Genomic DNA, 15,132 nt, shown 5'->3' on the forward strand with positions numbered 1-15,132 from the left:
ATTTCAAATGCTGAATAGCCCCCTGTTTCTAGTGGCTACCCTACTGGACAGTGCTGATATAGAACATTTACATCATCACAGGAAGTTGTGTTGGAGAGTATGAGACCCACATAGTCAACCCTTGGTAACCTCTTACTCAGTATGTCTAAAACTGAGCTTATCATTTGTCACGTTAGATCTGCTCCTCTCTTGTGTGACTGTTTTGGTGACTTCTGTGCTTTGAGGCATATCTCTTCACTCCCCCCACTCAGCTCTCCCTTACTAGAACTGTTTTCTCTCTTTCCATTCCCACTGCCTATAGGCCAGGTTATTCTACCTAGTCCCTTACCTGGATATCTGTAATGGGTATTTAACACCTGCCCTCCCTCCTCCTCCAGTCAATTCTTGCTATATAAAGGGTGTTTTCTAAAATGTAATCGATTGTTTTACAGTTAATTCTTAACATTAGTTCCTTGCAGATTTCAGAGTATTGCTGAGACTGCTTATGTTGTTAGAGAAGATATTTCATGCTCCTTTCTAGTATCCTTCCATTCTTATCTCTATTCCTTCTCACCTGGTAGTTTATTTTTTAGTAAAGCTGCTCTTCCCTGCATACCCCACGCTCGCTCTTCTCTATCTTTTTTCATATTGGTTCTGCCGCTTGGCAGAATAAAACTGAAACTTATAAGCATAGGTGGACGAGATTTTACCCTCCAGCTTTAATTCCTTTCATTTTATCCCTGAAACTATTACATTCTGTATGTTAGACTACTTACTCATTGGGCACAAATGCCAGCGATTTCTCAACACTTATGCCACTGTTCCTTTACTTACTTTGTTTCCCTCACTCATAATGACTCTTCTCAGCTTTAGTTTTTAAAATCTTGTCCTATTCTTCAAGACTTACCTTAAATATTAGCTTCCCAATGAAGCTGTTTTTTACTCCTTCTACTTAGAAATAATCTCTTTCTTTTCCTGCTACCCAGCTTTGATGGCGCATCATCTTTGTCTTGCATTGTAGTTACTCTTACCCTTTTCTTTTCTGTCATCCTAGAGTTTAAGATGCTTTTAGTGGGGGAGGGTGTTTTGTTATTAATATCCATCACAGAACTCAAAAAGTACTGCTTTCATAGTGAATTCCTAGAAAATATTTGAATTATATTATAAGGAGTACAACCTCTTTTTAAGCTGTAAAAAAATGGTACTGATCTTAGTACAGTCATATTTGACCATTTGCAAGTGACACTGTTAAGTAGTGAGGCTTGTCTTTGACTCCTGGATGCCTTGTGAGGCTTTTTTGTTTCTATCGCACCGCATAGTGCTGTTACTTTTTCAGATCTCTTTTTTATAGTACAAATTTAAGTATACTGAGAGTTATTGCCTTAAAGTTGTGCTTCTTCCAAGGAATATTTTACATTTTTTTTTTCAAGAAAGAAGAGTTAGGGCAGGTGTTTACAGTGATAGGCTAATTTCCCTAGCATGCAGGTCATGTTGGACAGGCTTGAATGCTTGCATAGTGCCATACCTGACCCTCAACTATACATCCACTGTTCAATAGCAAGGACCCAGCAGAGTTTACTGAAAGTCTACTGTGTTTCTGGTGCTGTAACAAGGGAAGAAGCCTGTTTCGGCTCATTTTACCATCAGGATCCACAGATAGTTTCTTGCGCTTGGTGTATGCATGAAAAATGAGGGGGAACATGTAGAAAGGATTTAGAACAGGTATTTAGTGTGTGGAAGAAACCTTACGTTTTATTTTCTCCCTAGTATACCAGAGGGAAAAAATGGTTTTATTAACTGCCATTTACTAACTGCTTAATCTGAGCAAATTATTGAACTTCTTTGTCCCTCCCATTTCCTCATTTGTATAGTGGAATTAATCTAAAGTGGTGATAAGAAAAGTACTTACCTCATAGTCTCTTGAGAAGATCAAATTAGACAGTACTCATTAAGCACCTAATACAGTGTCTTGCACAGTAAGATCTCAATGAAGATTAGTTGTCTTCATGTTATACCATTCTGGAGGTTCTCTTTCCTCTTATTTTTTCTGTTTCCTTTAATTTTTCTTCTTCTTTGTTTCTGCGAATAAAACCTTTAAAAATGTTCAGGGGTACCTGGGTGGCTCAGTAGGTTGAGCATCCGACTCTTGATTTGGCTCAGGTCAAGATCCCAGGATTGTGGGTTGAAGCCCCACATTGGGCTCTGTGCTGAGCACAGAGCCCGCTTGGGATTCTCTCCCTCCCTGCCTCCCTCTACCCCTCTCCCCAGCTCGTGCTTTTTCTCTCTCTCTAAAAAAAAAAAAAAAATTTTTTTAACCTTCAGCATTTTGAAGCTAAGATGTAGAAAGCAATACATAAATACTTATTTGTTGTTATAATGGTTACATTATGAAGGATTATACCCATTTTGACATAATTTTTAATCCCTGGTGCATTTATTAATCTCTTGCTTTCCCCAGAAAGGTGACAGAGTTTTCACTACCAGCACCATCTCTGGGGGCTATGCCGAGTATGCTCTTGCAGCAGATCACACTGTTTACCCACTGCCAGAAAAACTGGACTTTAAACAAGGAGCTGCCATCGGTATCCCATATTTTACTGCTTATCGAGCTCTGCTCCACAGGTAATAACATACACTGTCGCTTATACTGCCAGTATTGCCCTCCTTCCTGCCATGCGTCCATGTATCCGTCTCTCATATTTGGTTACCATTAAGTATTTATGGAGTGGAAACTATGCTAATTTGGGAGATTATTCTAATCACTGGGGATATAAAGAAGAGCAAAACACTGTCTTTATCTTTAAGATGCATCTGACAGTCTAGTAAGAGAGATAGACATAAGAGTAATATTATTGATGTATAATATGGAGGAAGTACAGTGGTGTAGATGTGCATAGGGATTTGTGGGATCACAAGGGATGTAACAGTGGTGATGAGATAGGGCTTCCTGCCAAGACGTAAGGCTTGGATTATTTTAAAGTCCTGGTTCAAAAATCTTTGTTATCTAGCCCTAGAAACTAATTGCTGCAATTTAAAAGTATAGTACTCTAGACCCACTGGTCAGCTTCCATGGTTGGGATCTAAGAATCTCCCTATATTTTTTTTAATTTTTGCAAATGTTTATTTATTTATTTTGAGAGAGAGAGTGTGTGTGAGCAGTGGAGGGGCAGAGGGCAAGGGAGAGAGAGAGAATTCCAAGCAGGCTCTGCACTGTCAGCATGGAGGCCAATGTGGGCCTCGAACTCCCAAACCATGAGATCATGACCTGAGCCGAAATCAAGAGTCGGATGCTGAACCGACTGAGCTACCTAGCTGTCCTTAACACACACACACACACACACACACACACACACACACACACGCAAAGATTTTATTTTTAAGTAATTTCTACACTCAGTGTGGGGCTTGAACTCACAACCCCGAGATCAAGAGTCACATGCTCCACTGACTGAGCCAGCCAGGCATCCCTCTGAGAATCTGTATTTTCATCAAATTCCCTATGTATTTGAAAAAAAATCAGAAGGGGTTATCCTGGGGAAGGATAGTTCGGAGCAGGGAGGGAATTCTAGACCATAGGAATAGCCTAGCATCGGGGGGAAATCTTGATATTTAAGGAGAGCTATAGCAGTTTGGTTTTGTTGAATAGAAGATATCAAGGCAAAGAGTGGCATAGAATTAGGCTAGAATATAGTCATTTCTCAAAAAATGTTAGCTATCACATGGAATAGATTTCATATTATGAAAAGCAAGATGATAGAGCTCGCATATTGGTTCTGTAAGGGATTGGGGATCATGAAATGTTTCATTCAGGAGAGATACTGTCATATGAGTATTTTATTAAGATCACCTGTCAGCTATGTGAAAGGTGACAGGATTTGGTGACAGGAATGGAGAAAGAGATAGGGGGGTATTATGTGAATGTCTCTTAGGCATAATACTTACGGGCCAGAGTAGAAAAGGTGGAGAGGAAAGGATAACTATTGGAGGGTAAAATCAGGTTTATTTGGTTGAGTGTTTGCATGTGGACAATGAGAGAGAAGAGGAGCTTATGGATACTTCCAGCTCTTTAGCTTGGATAATGTTTAAAGAAAAGGAGGAAAAAGTGTCAAATGGAAGCTGAGTCCAGTTTTGGAGTTGAAACCAAGATAGGCATCGTAATGGAGAAGATCAGCAACCTGTTAGGTGAAAGTCTGAAGCCTGAAGGCTAAACATGTAACCGAGGGACTGTCAGCCTGTGTGTGGGAGCTGATGAGATGAAAGTGACTGAAAGCCTTCAGGGAGTGAAGTGCAGGGGAGTGAGAATAGAACCTTTGAGAATATCAGCATGTAGGAGTATAGTGAGAGGTAGGGACAGAGTCCTAAGAGACCAAAGGGAGTGTATGCCAAGGCCAATACTGTTTTGTCCTACGACCAGCCCTATGACCGTGGTCCAGTTACTTCCTTGCCTGAGCTGTAGTTTACTGATTTGAAATATGTGGATAGTAATAGCACCTACCTCCTAGGGGTGTGGTGAGAACTAAATGAGGTAACACTGGTAAAGATCAGCACAGAGTCTGGCGCAGAGCAAGTACTCCCATCAGTGTTGGCAGTGTTAGGGACAGTAGTTGATGTTGTTACTAAGGAGGGAAGCTAGCCATCAAATGTAGCAGCGAGGTGTTTGGGGAATAAAAAGAACAGGCTTCGCAGTGAGGAGGTGATTGGTGACTTGAATCAGGTCATTTTCAGTAGTGGTGAGACAGAAGCTTGAGTGAGTGGGCTAGAGAAGGAAGCGGAAACTGGTTCCTTGAATGGAGGTAGGGAGGGAGGAGGGAGCAGAAGAATACTCGAGGACAGTGTGGGGACAACAGGATTTTCTAAAGGTTGGGCAAGAGTTGAACATGTTTATAGCTGAGAAAAGATCTAGCAGAGAGGGGGCGATGGAAGGTTTGGAAGAGAGGGTGGAGTGGCAGATGGAACCAGATCCTGCAGAAGGCAAGATGGAAAGGACTTAGGACATATGTAGGGAGATTGGCTTCAGCTATCCGAAGGACAGCTCATCTGCTAAACCTATAAGATGTGAAAATGGCATAATTATGGAAAAGTTTGTGGGTAGGGAGGTGGAGTGTTGAAGGAACTCATATGTGATTGCCTCACTTTTCATAATTAAATATGCAAAGTGATCTTTTGAGAATCAGAACTGAAGTGACACCAAAATGCATGGTCATGTGAGTTTTTTTTTTTTTTTAATAGTACTAAGCCATTTGGATAGCTTATCAAAGAAGTTAGATTTTAGCATTCATCTAGGCCTGGAGTACTAGTGGCAAAATGGAACAGTGCAAAGGAAATGAGAGCATTGGAGAGGAAGAGAGGGAGGAGTTGGGGTAACCTACCTCAGGGTCCAGCTGTCCAGCAAAGGAAGCGAGGCCAGGAGCAACAAGTGGGCAGAAACTGAATAATTGAGAGATGCCAGTCTCTGGGAAGTGGAAAGAAAATTGTTGAGAGAATATGGGCTTACAGAATTAGGAGAGGAGGTTGCTGTCATAGCATTGGTTATTAGGGTCTGCTATTTCTCAAGTGGAATGGTTGAGGGAAGTTACCAGGTTCAGCCTTGGGAGAGAGTGGCCAAAGGGGAGGAAAATTCAGGGATTGTGATTCAAGGTTTTCTTCCCAGGGAATGTTGAAACTTTTTAGATTAGGGTTGGTTTTGGGTGGGAGAGAAAGTCTGTGTGCCATGTACTAGTCTTCAGTGACTGGGAGGGAATAAGGGACAGCATCATGGAAGGCCAGGCCAAAGCTCCAGCCCCTGCCGTGACCCCCAGGGGGAGATGACTGTATTCGTCAGGGTCCTCCAGAGGAGCAGAAAAACAGAATTTGTGCATACTTACGTATGTATATACATACACATATGTATATATATATTAGAGATTGAGGCAGGGAGATTGCTCTGTGGAGGCTTGGTGAGTTTAAAGTCTGAGAGGGTAGACTGGCAAGCTGGAGACCCAGCAAAGAGTTGCAGTTCAAATTCAAAGTCAATCTATGGGCAGAATCCTTTCTTGCTCCAGAAGCCAGTCTTTGTTCTATTAAAGCCTTCAGCTGATTGGAAGAGGCCCTTCACAGAGACATCCAGAATAATGTTTGACCGAATATCTGGCCCCATGGCTCAGGCCAAGTTGACACATAAAATTAACCATCACAGTGACTCTGTGCAAGGGTAGAAGGATCAGAGCAGTGGGCATCCAGAAGAGGGTTAGCCTGCTTTTTCACCACCCCACCCCAAGCCCAGTGGTTTAGGGAGAATGTGCTTTTAGTGTTTGAGGGCTTGTTTGTGAGTTTTTTAAAAACGTTACTTGGAAAAGTATTTCATATCCCACAGTATAACGTTAGTTATTCTTTCTCTTACATTTATTTGTGTTTTACTTTTTAAAGTATCAAAGTGTTTTGGTGATAGTTATCTTAAGTTTATCATTTCAGACTCTCCATTTAACTCACTGCCCTCAGTCTCCTTATCTCTAAGCAAGAGTATTGGGAAAAGCTTCATTTACTGCTCACAATTGCCATTTGTCGGCTGTTAGCATAGAGCCTTGAGCAAGACCCAGGGTTATTTTGTTCTCACTGCTAGATGTCTGACCACAATGTCTGTACGGTGTGGCCACCCCTATTGTTCTAGGAAGGAAGAGATCTCCTGAGAGTCAGATCTGGATCATAGAACAGCTGCTGGATTGTGACATTAGCACTTGTCCATCTGGAATAATAAAGCATCTCCTGTCTGTCTCGCTGCCTGTGCCTTATTTTTGGTATAATAGAAAAGTAGTAGTATGAACCAGAATTAAAAAGAATGTGTCATTTCACCAGAGGATCTAGACATTTTGGGGGTGACATAGAAACCTTTGTGACAGGATTTATCGTACTTCTTACTCTCCTACCATGCCAATTCAGCGTTGCTCTCTGAAATGAAGGCTTAGAGGTTATACAACCTGATGTTCAAAGGCACAGAGAAGGAAAATGTTTCCTTAAATAATCTGTCTTCTGTGTTTACTTGGACATTACCCCAGGCCACAGAATAACAATTAGGCTATAAAAAGCCTGTTTTGAGACACTTTCTGGGGGAATGAATTCGAGAGACAGGCATGCAGCACGGTGCCTGGCACATAACAGATTCCCAGTAAACGTTTGTTGAATGCATAAATAAATTTAAGGTTGTCTTTTGTTTGTGGCTCTGAAGAGCCATTGTTTGATCCTCTAAAACCTGGAGAAAATTTGGGGCTGTAAAGTAGAATGAGCTTCCTATTTGGGGAAGTGTTAGCTGAACTGAGGGTAGAGTTTTCTTAAGAATGACAAACTCCTGGGTTAATTAGCTTCAAAGTGAGGTGATGATCATGCCTTCTTTTGCAGTGCCCGTGTGAAAGCTGGAGAAAGTGTTCTGGTTCATGGGGCTAGTGGAGGAGTAAGTATTTGTTTTTTAAGTTTATTTTTAAATGAGATTTTGTTAATGGGTTTCACATTATATTCCTTTTAAGTCATTTTTAAAAGCCAAATTTATAAACATAGTCAATATTTATAGTCAATAAATATTCCTTTTTGTAGTAAAGCTTTTTTTAAGTTCTATCTTCTGAAGGTGATTCCTTGTCATTAGTTTAGCATTTCTTGGTTAATAGATTCAACAGACCACCCCATTAAAAATGTGTGTATTAGGTTTTCCACCTGTGTTGGGTGTGGACCAAGATAAACTGGCTTTGTTTTTGCCTTCAAGTAGCCTATGTTATAATATATTTATTTAGAATTTGAAACAGTTTTTTAAAGTTAATGTTAATTCCTTATTCCCTTAGATAAGGAAACTAAGGTTCGTTAAAGCTTTACCTGCATTGCCCCAGACAGCACTGCAAAGCTGCACTGTGAATCCTGAGGCCCTTCTATCTTCCTTCTACTGCTCGCCCGCTGCGCTTTGATGACATTCATGGAAGGCACAGTGTACGGCTGTGTCCTTAACTCCACAACCCGTGGCTTAAAATGCTAATGTGGGGAGGTGGGGAGAGGACGGAGAACTTTAAAATAAGCCCTTCAGTGAAATAACCCAACACCGGGCTGTCAGAAGCTTCTTCAAGAAACCGGCTGTCAGTCTGCCTCTGAGGAGCTTAGAGGAAAAGTTAGAGCTCTGAGGTTGGAATTTAACAAGAAATCCACATGACCTCTATCCTTCATGTAGAGGCTTTAGAAATTTTGGAGATGAGATTTCACATTTTTAAAATACAGGTCCTGGGGCTCCATGGCTAACCTTGGGGAAGCTGGTTAACCCTTTCAGAGCATTATGTATTCTGCAGAGTAAATCGACACAAGTAACCTATTAAAAATGGCACATTGTACCCAGCATAATGAGTGGCATCCTGAAAATGTGAATTTATGGCTAAAGGTGGCCAGGTGGTACAAACAGAGAATTCAGCCCATTGTGTTTCTGTTACTTTAGAGAGATGAAGCACGAGGTACCACACTTAGCTTCCTGTCTACCTCAAATAGATCAATTCTGAAGGATATCACAGATCAGACTATTTCCTGAAAAGACCAAGAATGTCTTTTGGGGGCTTGAGAAAATATGACAGATATACCTTGTCAAAACTTCCCATTGCATACCTTCACTGAAGAGGCTATTTTTGGGTTAAATTAAATTTCACCCAAAATAAAGGATCTGTCAAACATGCATTTATTTAAATTGCTTTGGCTTTGAGAGAGCTAACCTTGTGCTCTGTATAAAAGAGAGAGGTTTCAGTAGGAAGGGGAGAGAAGAGTTTAAAGAAAATCTTTTTATTCCCTTCACCCTCTTATAAAAAGCTCAGTCGCTTCACCATGATTTTTTTTTTTTTAAGGCAAAATCCATACTGTTCTCTGAGCTGGCTGAGTTTGTTAAATCCTTGGCTGGCAGGGATAGGCTGGTGGCCTGGTGTGTGAAGCGCTTCTGATCCTCCCTGCCCTACCACAGGGAAATAGTACTGGGTTTTGTCTTGCTTCTGTTTGTACTTTCTGTCCTCATTTAATGCAAATTCCTTTGGGATTATGGTGTGTATTTAAAATGGTGTGGAATTTATGAACACGATTGTTATCCAGATATGTTGGTGGGAGTGCCCTATTTTAGTGTCAGCAAAGTAAATAGAAGAAAAATAGTTGACACATTAATGGTATATCATCTATCAAAGGGGTATTGCTGATATAATTGTTGACAAGAATAAAGTAAACAGTACCTTCAGAACAGCGATTAGGTGCTTCTTTAAAGTAGAATATAAAGAGATATATTTACAGTAAGTTTTTAGTATAGGTGCAGTTTTATTACAGGCCTGTTTTTTTTTTTTTTAAATTTAAAGTAGCAAATCAATAGTGCTAACTCCATAGTATAATGTATTTCATGGAATTGAATGTCTCTCTCATCAGACAGTGAGTTTTTTTGTTTGTTTGTTTTGGTTAAATCAAACAAATCCCTGCCAAAACCCAACAGAGTTCAGGCTCATCACTCCCATATGCCATACAATCTTTAAAGTCCATTTCAGGCCTGGGGAGTCTGTGATTCTGTTACAATTTTAATCAGTTTCTATCATCATTTTTCATTTAAACTCTTTACTGTCATGCCTAGTCCATGATTTTACCTTCCTCTTAATCGTTGGTTATCAGCGATGGGTGGTTTGGCATCATCTCTTTTCCCCCTCGAACATTTGGCGCAGTGTCTGGGGACATTTCAGTTGTCACTGGATGGAGGGCTTCTGGCCTCTAATGGGTACATGCTACTCTACACATCCTTCAACATACAGGATCGCACCCACATCATAGAACTGTCCAGCCCTGAATGTCAATAGTGCTAAGTTTGAGAAGCCCTGCTCTAAATGTACGTGACACTTATTTGTGCCATTCATAGATCATGTAACCAAACATAGATTTCCTAGCACTGTAATTTAAATAATTACTTTTATCCATATTCCTAATATACGTTTATTTCTCCTTTATCCTAAGCACATTTATGTAATGATCTAGTTACTTCGTGCAATCTGTGGCTCTAAATACCATCTCTAAACTGATGAATCTCAAATTTATATTTCCAGCTCCATATGCTTATTCAGCTGATTACTACACATTTTCACTTAGGTGAGCAAATACAGCTCAGCTTGCTCAGAGTGAGTCTTGATACTCTTACAAACTTGATTCTCTGTACTCTTTCTCAGCCCTATTAATCTACCCAGTTAACCCGGCCAGAGACCCAGGAGACAGCCTTGACTTTTCTCTGTGCCTCACTTCTCGGATGCAGTCCATGAGGAAGGTCCATCTTACTCCTATCGCCACTCCCCTCTTTCTGTCTCCCATATAAAATGTTCTTTTCATTTATTTATTTATTTATTTATGTATTTATTTATTTATTTATTTTGAGAGAGAAAGAGAGAGAGCACTTGGGAGGGGCAGAGAGAAAGGGAGAGAGAGAGAACCCCAGCAGGCTCAGCGCTGTCAGTACGGAGCCCAATGTGGGGCTTGAACTCAACAAACTGTTAGATCATGACCAGAACCGAAATCAAGTGTTGGTCGGTCATTTAACCGACTGAGCCACCCAGGTGCACCTGTCTGATAGCTCTGAGTTATCTCTTAAATATAATCCAGAGCCTTTACCTGCAAGGCCCTGTGTGCCCCTCTGGCCACATCTTGCTCTGTCTCCCATGTGCCCTGCCTTTAAGCTGCATGGACCCTCTTTCTGTCCTTAATGCCCCAGGCTCATTCCCACATCACAAGGTGAGCTACAGCCATTCTGCCCACAGCATTCTCCACCAGACTTTGCAGATCTGCACATGGCTCGTGCCTCACTTCACTCAGGTCTCATCTCTTCAGAGTGGCCTTTGGTGATGATCTAACTAACCCTTCTCTCTATCTCCTTGTAACACAATAGGCTGGGGTTTTTTTCATAGCACGTTTTTATTTTCTGAATTTAATTTATTCATTTATTTGTTTGTGTTTATTATTTTTCCTCTTTCTTAGAACATGTTTCTTACCATGTCTAGCACAATGTAAACATTTAACAGTCATCATATGGATGAATAAGTTAATTTGCTCATACGCCTGTCTCTTCCACTTAAATGGTATAACATTTGTTGTGTAATACTTTAAGTGTACAGTGAAAGTATGAAACCAGTGAGCATGTTTTGAATAGCTTTAAACTCTGTACCTTCTGTGCAAAGCAGATGCTAAGTACACGTTTTGATATAGTGGTTAAAGGCTCAAGCTCTACAGACTGATTTGGTCCAGCTCTGTGACTTGGTCCTGTTCCCATCTCTGTGACCTGGGCAAGTCACTTACATTATATAAGTTTCAGTTTTCTCATCTACAGAACATGGACACTAGTCATATCTACTTCATGTCTACTTACATACATGTAGACATTTCATGTCTACTACATACATCATGTCTACTTAGACTTACTGTGAGGATAAAATAAAGCAATGCATAGAAAGTATTTTTTGTGGTACCTGGCACATTATAAATGCTCAATAAAAGTTAGCTGTTCTTATTTCTTCATTTAGACTCGAAATTCCTTAAGGATAGGGTAGGACCTAGAGGAACCTTCAGTTTATTATATATATTTAAGAAATATTTGCAGGGATGCAAAGAATCTAAAAGTATGCGTTTGTATTTTGTTTTTCAGGTTGGACTGGCAGTATGCCAGATTGCTAGAGCTTATGGTTTAAAGGTTCTGGGCACAGCTGGTACCGGGGAAGGACAAAACATTGTTTTGCAAAATGGAGCCCATGAAGTGTTTAACCACAGAGAACATAATTATATTGATAAAATTAAGGTAAAATTAGTCCACAGTTTTATGAAAGTAAATTTTGTTTCTTGAGAGACTTACTTTTTTGTAACCTTTTTTAAGCAACCACTCTCTTAAAGCTGTTTGTTTTCTTTTTTTATGCCTATGTGTGTTTTAAAGTTTTAATTAAAAAAGCAGAGATGTCTGATTTTCAGACCTCACTCTCATTTGACTTGTTTATGTTTATCAAATAAAATATAGCCTTTCCAGAGTCTTAGTTATAAAAATTGGTACTCTTTAATGCAGTCACATTTTGAGTAAAGTCATAGCTTTGTATTTAGAGCTGAGAGGTGTTCTTTTAAATTTTTTTTTGATATTTGTATATATCATATATTGTGAAATGATTACCACACTGAGTCTCATTAACATCCATCACCATACATAGTTACAAATTTTTTTTCTTCTGATAAGAACTTTTAAGATATGCTCTCAGCAACTTTCAAATCTGTGATACAGTATTATTAACTATAGTTGTCATGCTGTACATTATATCCCCATGACTTATTTTTTTTTAATGACTGGAAGTTTGTACCTTTTGATCACATTCACCCATTTCACCCAGTTCCCACCCCCACCTCTGGCAACCATGAGGTTTTCTTAATTTCTTAATATAATTTCTGTTGGTTTAAATTTTCCAGAGAAGGTGAGGTAGTTACAGATTACAAATTGGATCTGTCTAAGCTAGGGGACAAAGTTTACTTGTCAATTGTATGCCATGGAAGAATAATCACTACCACAACCAGAGTGGTGAGGTAGGCTTTAGTTACTCGTTGCATATATTTCATTGCTAGAGCAGAATTCAACCTAATCCTCAGAGTAGTTGCTCATGTTGAGAAAGAATTAGAATTTTCCAGGTACTGATTACTATGTAACCTAGGTCATTACAAATTGAGGAAAATATGAGTGAGGGTTTGTGTATTACAACTACATCATCTTGCCAAAAAAAAAAAAAAGCTGTGTAAAGGCATTCTTTTGTTATATATCTAGAAAACCTAAAATTAATTGAATATTCATGCCTGATACTATTATCCAAGAATATTTATAAAGATGAAAAATGCTCAGTTATTTTAAGAATATGTTTTTGTTTTGCAGAAATCTGACCTTAAGACCTTGAGGTCTTATGGCTTCTATGTCTTCTACTGGCTCCTTCTGCTTAAGTCTCTCTCATTCTCCAGACCATTCCCTTAACCCTTTATCAAACCCTCCACACCCTCTACCACCACACTTGAGAAAGTAGTGAGGACATCTTTTACTTCCTTACCTCCCGTCACCTTCCCCCGCATGTTGCTTCCACCCCAGCTACTTATACCTCTTGTCAGAGGTCACTGGTGGGCTCCTAATTACCCATCTGCTGCTTTTGGCTTAGGCCTCATCCTACTTGATTTTTTTGGGTTTTTTTTTGGCAGCAGCTGCCCCTGACCACGTCTCCTGAAAGCTGGTTCTCGTCTTACTTGCCTGACTTCATTTCCAGCCCCCTTCCTCCTCATATTACTTAAATGTTGTTGCTCCTTAGACTTTCCCCTTGGTCTGCCATCCTCCCTGGTGCTAGACCTTCCTCCTGACCAATCTCATCTCCCCTGGTCAGTGCCTGCATCCTGCTGGTATCCAGCACTGTCTCTGGCGTGAGTTCCCTGCCTTTGTGTCATTGGCCTCCTGGATGTCTCCACTCATCTGCTCCCCCCAGACAGAGTCACAAGTTTTATTTTATATTTCTATCTTTTAATTATCATTCTCCTTCCTACCCATCAGGCCGATCACCTCCCTCTATCAGTTTCATCTCTGACATGCCTTTCAAATATATCTTCTTTGTTCTGTTCTCCATTGTGACTTAGTTTAGTCTTTATCTTCTCCAGCTTTGTCTTTTGTTTATAACTGACTTACTATCGCCTTCTATCTTCACTGTCTCCAGAGTTATTTGTTCTCCTAAAAAAAAAAAAAAGATATATATATATATATATGTATCTCCATGAGGATAGGAATTTTTGTCTCTCTTGTTACCTGCTGCAGCTCAGTATCCTAAAACAGGGTCTGACACAAAACTTAATTAATACCTGCCCCCCAAAAGTCTGGATCCTGTAATGTGGCATCAATGTGTGTTCCCAGTCCATAGCAACTTATAGTCTCTACCTCTCTCCCTTTCCCTCCTCCCCATCCCCCCCCACCCCTCCATGTTCCCAAACACATGCCTCAGCTCTGCTTGGCTACTTTCTGATCCTGACCTGGACTCTCATTCCATAGCTCTTTGCTTTTCTGTTTCTTCTGTCTGGAGGGACTATGCCTCATGTGTGTTCCGCTGGCTCTTCTTCCTCCCTTTTTACTTACAGGACTCCTGTTCATTCCTCAGGGCCCAGGTCCTCACCTCTGTGGAACTTTCTGTGATCATTACAGGTGATCAGGGTTGTAACTCTGTTTTTCTCCATAACCTGTGGTTTATTTCTGCTCACGCAGCACTTGGCCCATTCCATCACAGCTGTGTCAGCGGTATTTTCCATCTTTCTCCCTAGCTGTGTTTTGAGTTCTCTGTGTCCATCTTTGAATTCCCAATACTTAACAATATCTGACACAGGTATTCATTTTTTTTTTGTTAGAATAAAATGAATATAAGGTGTATATGTATAACTTACTTAAGAGACAGTTTGGGATGGCCGAGATCTCTGAAAAAACCCAAAAGAAAAGAAGTAGTAGCCAAGCTGATTGTAAACCACTTGGGACAAAACTGAATTCACACACACAAAAAATCTGCAACGCCAGACAGCCAGTGATTTTCTTTTGTTTTTTGGGTTTTTTTTTCCAAAGTGAAAACCTTTTTGGGATTTACGCTTTGTTTTTTTTTTTCTCTGTGAAAATACATTTTGAAGACAGAAAATTTTCAACTATTTATAAAATAGAAAGTATTTTATAGTCGACTCGAAGCACGTGAAATTTATTTAGTATAAATCTTTATCACTTTAGATGTTGTGACTAGTACCTTGGAATTACATCCTCAGTATATAATTAGATCATTAACATTTGTGTTATAGTCTTAAAAATGTAGTATTTATGTCTTTTGAAACACATTTCTGCAATATATAGGACTATGATAACTATTTTACAGGGTCTTTTTTTTACTTGTTTTCTTATCTCACTCTGGGTTCTTTTTTATTACACAGAAATCTGTTGGTGAAAAAGGAATTGATGTGATCATTGAAATGTTAGCTAATGTAAATCTTAATAATGATTTGAATCTTCTGTCACGTGGAGGACGAGTAATAGTAAGTATTTTGGTTTCTTTTTACCACTTTGAAGTTTTACCATAATTTAATACTATTTTACAGTAATCTTTAACTATAGACATGTTATTCTTCATAATA

At 39.7% G+C, this 15,132-nt stretch overlaps 1 protein-coding gene across 3 annotated transcripts in view; it reads left to right on the forward strand.

Moving 5' to 3' along the window:
- Positions 1–15,132, forward strand: part of CRYZ (crystallin zeta) — a 36,034-nt gene that overhangs the window by 8,539 nt on the left and 12,363 nt on the right. For all 3 annotated transcript variants that reach the window (XM_047870736.1, XM_047870735.1, XM_047870738.1), the window contains exons 4-7: positions 2,438–2,601; positions 7,351–7,402; positions 11,621–11,770; positions 14,932–15,033. In XM_047870736.1, coding sequence (XP_047726692.1) covers positions 2,438–2,601; positions 7,351–7,402; positions 11,621–11,770; positions 14,932–15,033 — 468 coding nt within the window. The remainder of the gene's footprint in view (positions 1–2,437; positions 2,602–7,350; positions 7,403–11,620; positions 11,771–14,931; positions 15,034–15,132) is intronic.

This window comes from Prionailurus viverrinus, chromosome C1, assembly GCF_022837055.1.
Source record: "Prionailurus viverrinus isolate Anna chromosome C1, UM_Priviv_1.0, whole genome shotgun sequence".
Lineage (NCBI taxonomy): Eukaryota > Metazoa > Chordata > Mammalia > Carnivora > Felidae > Prionailurus > Prionailurus viverrinus.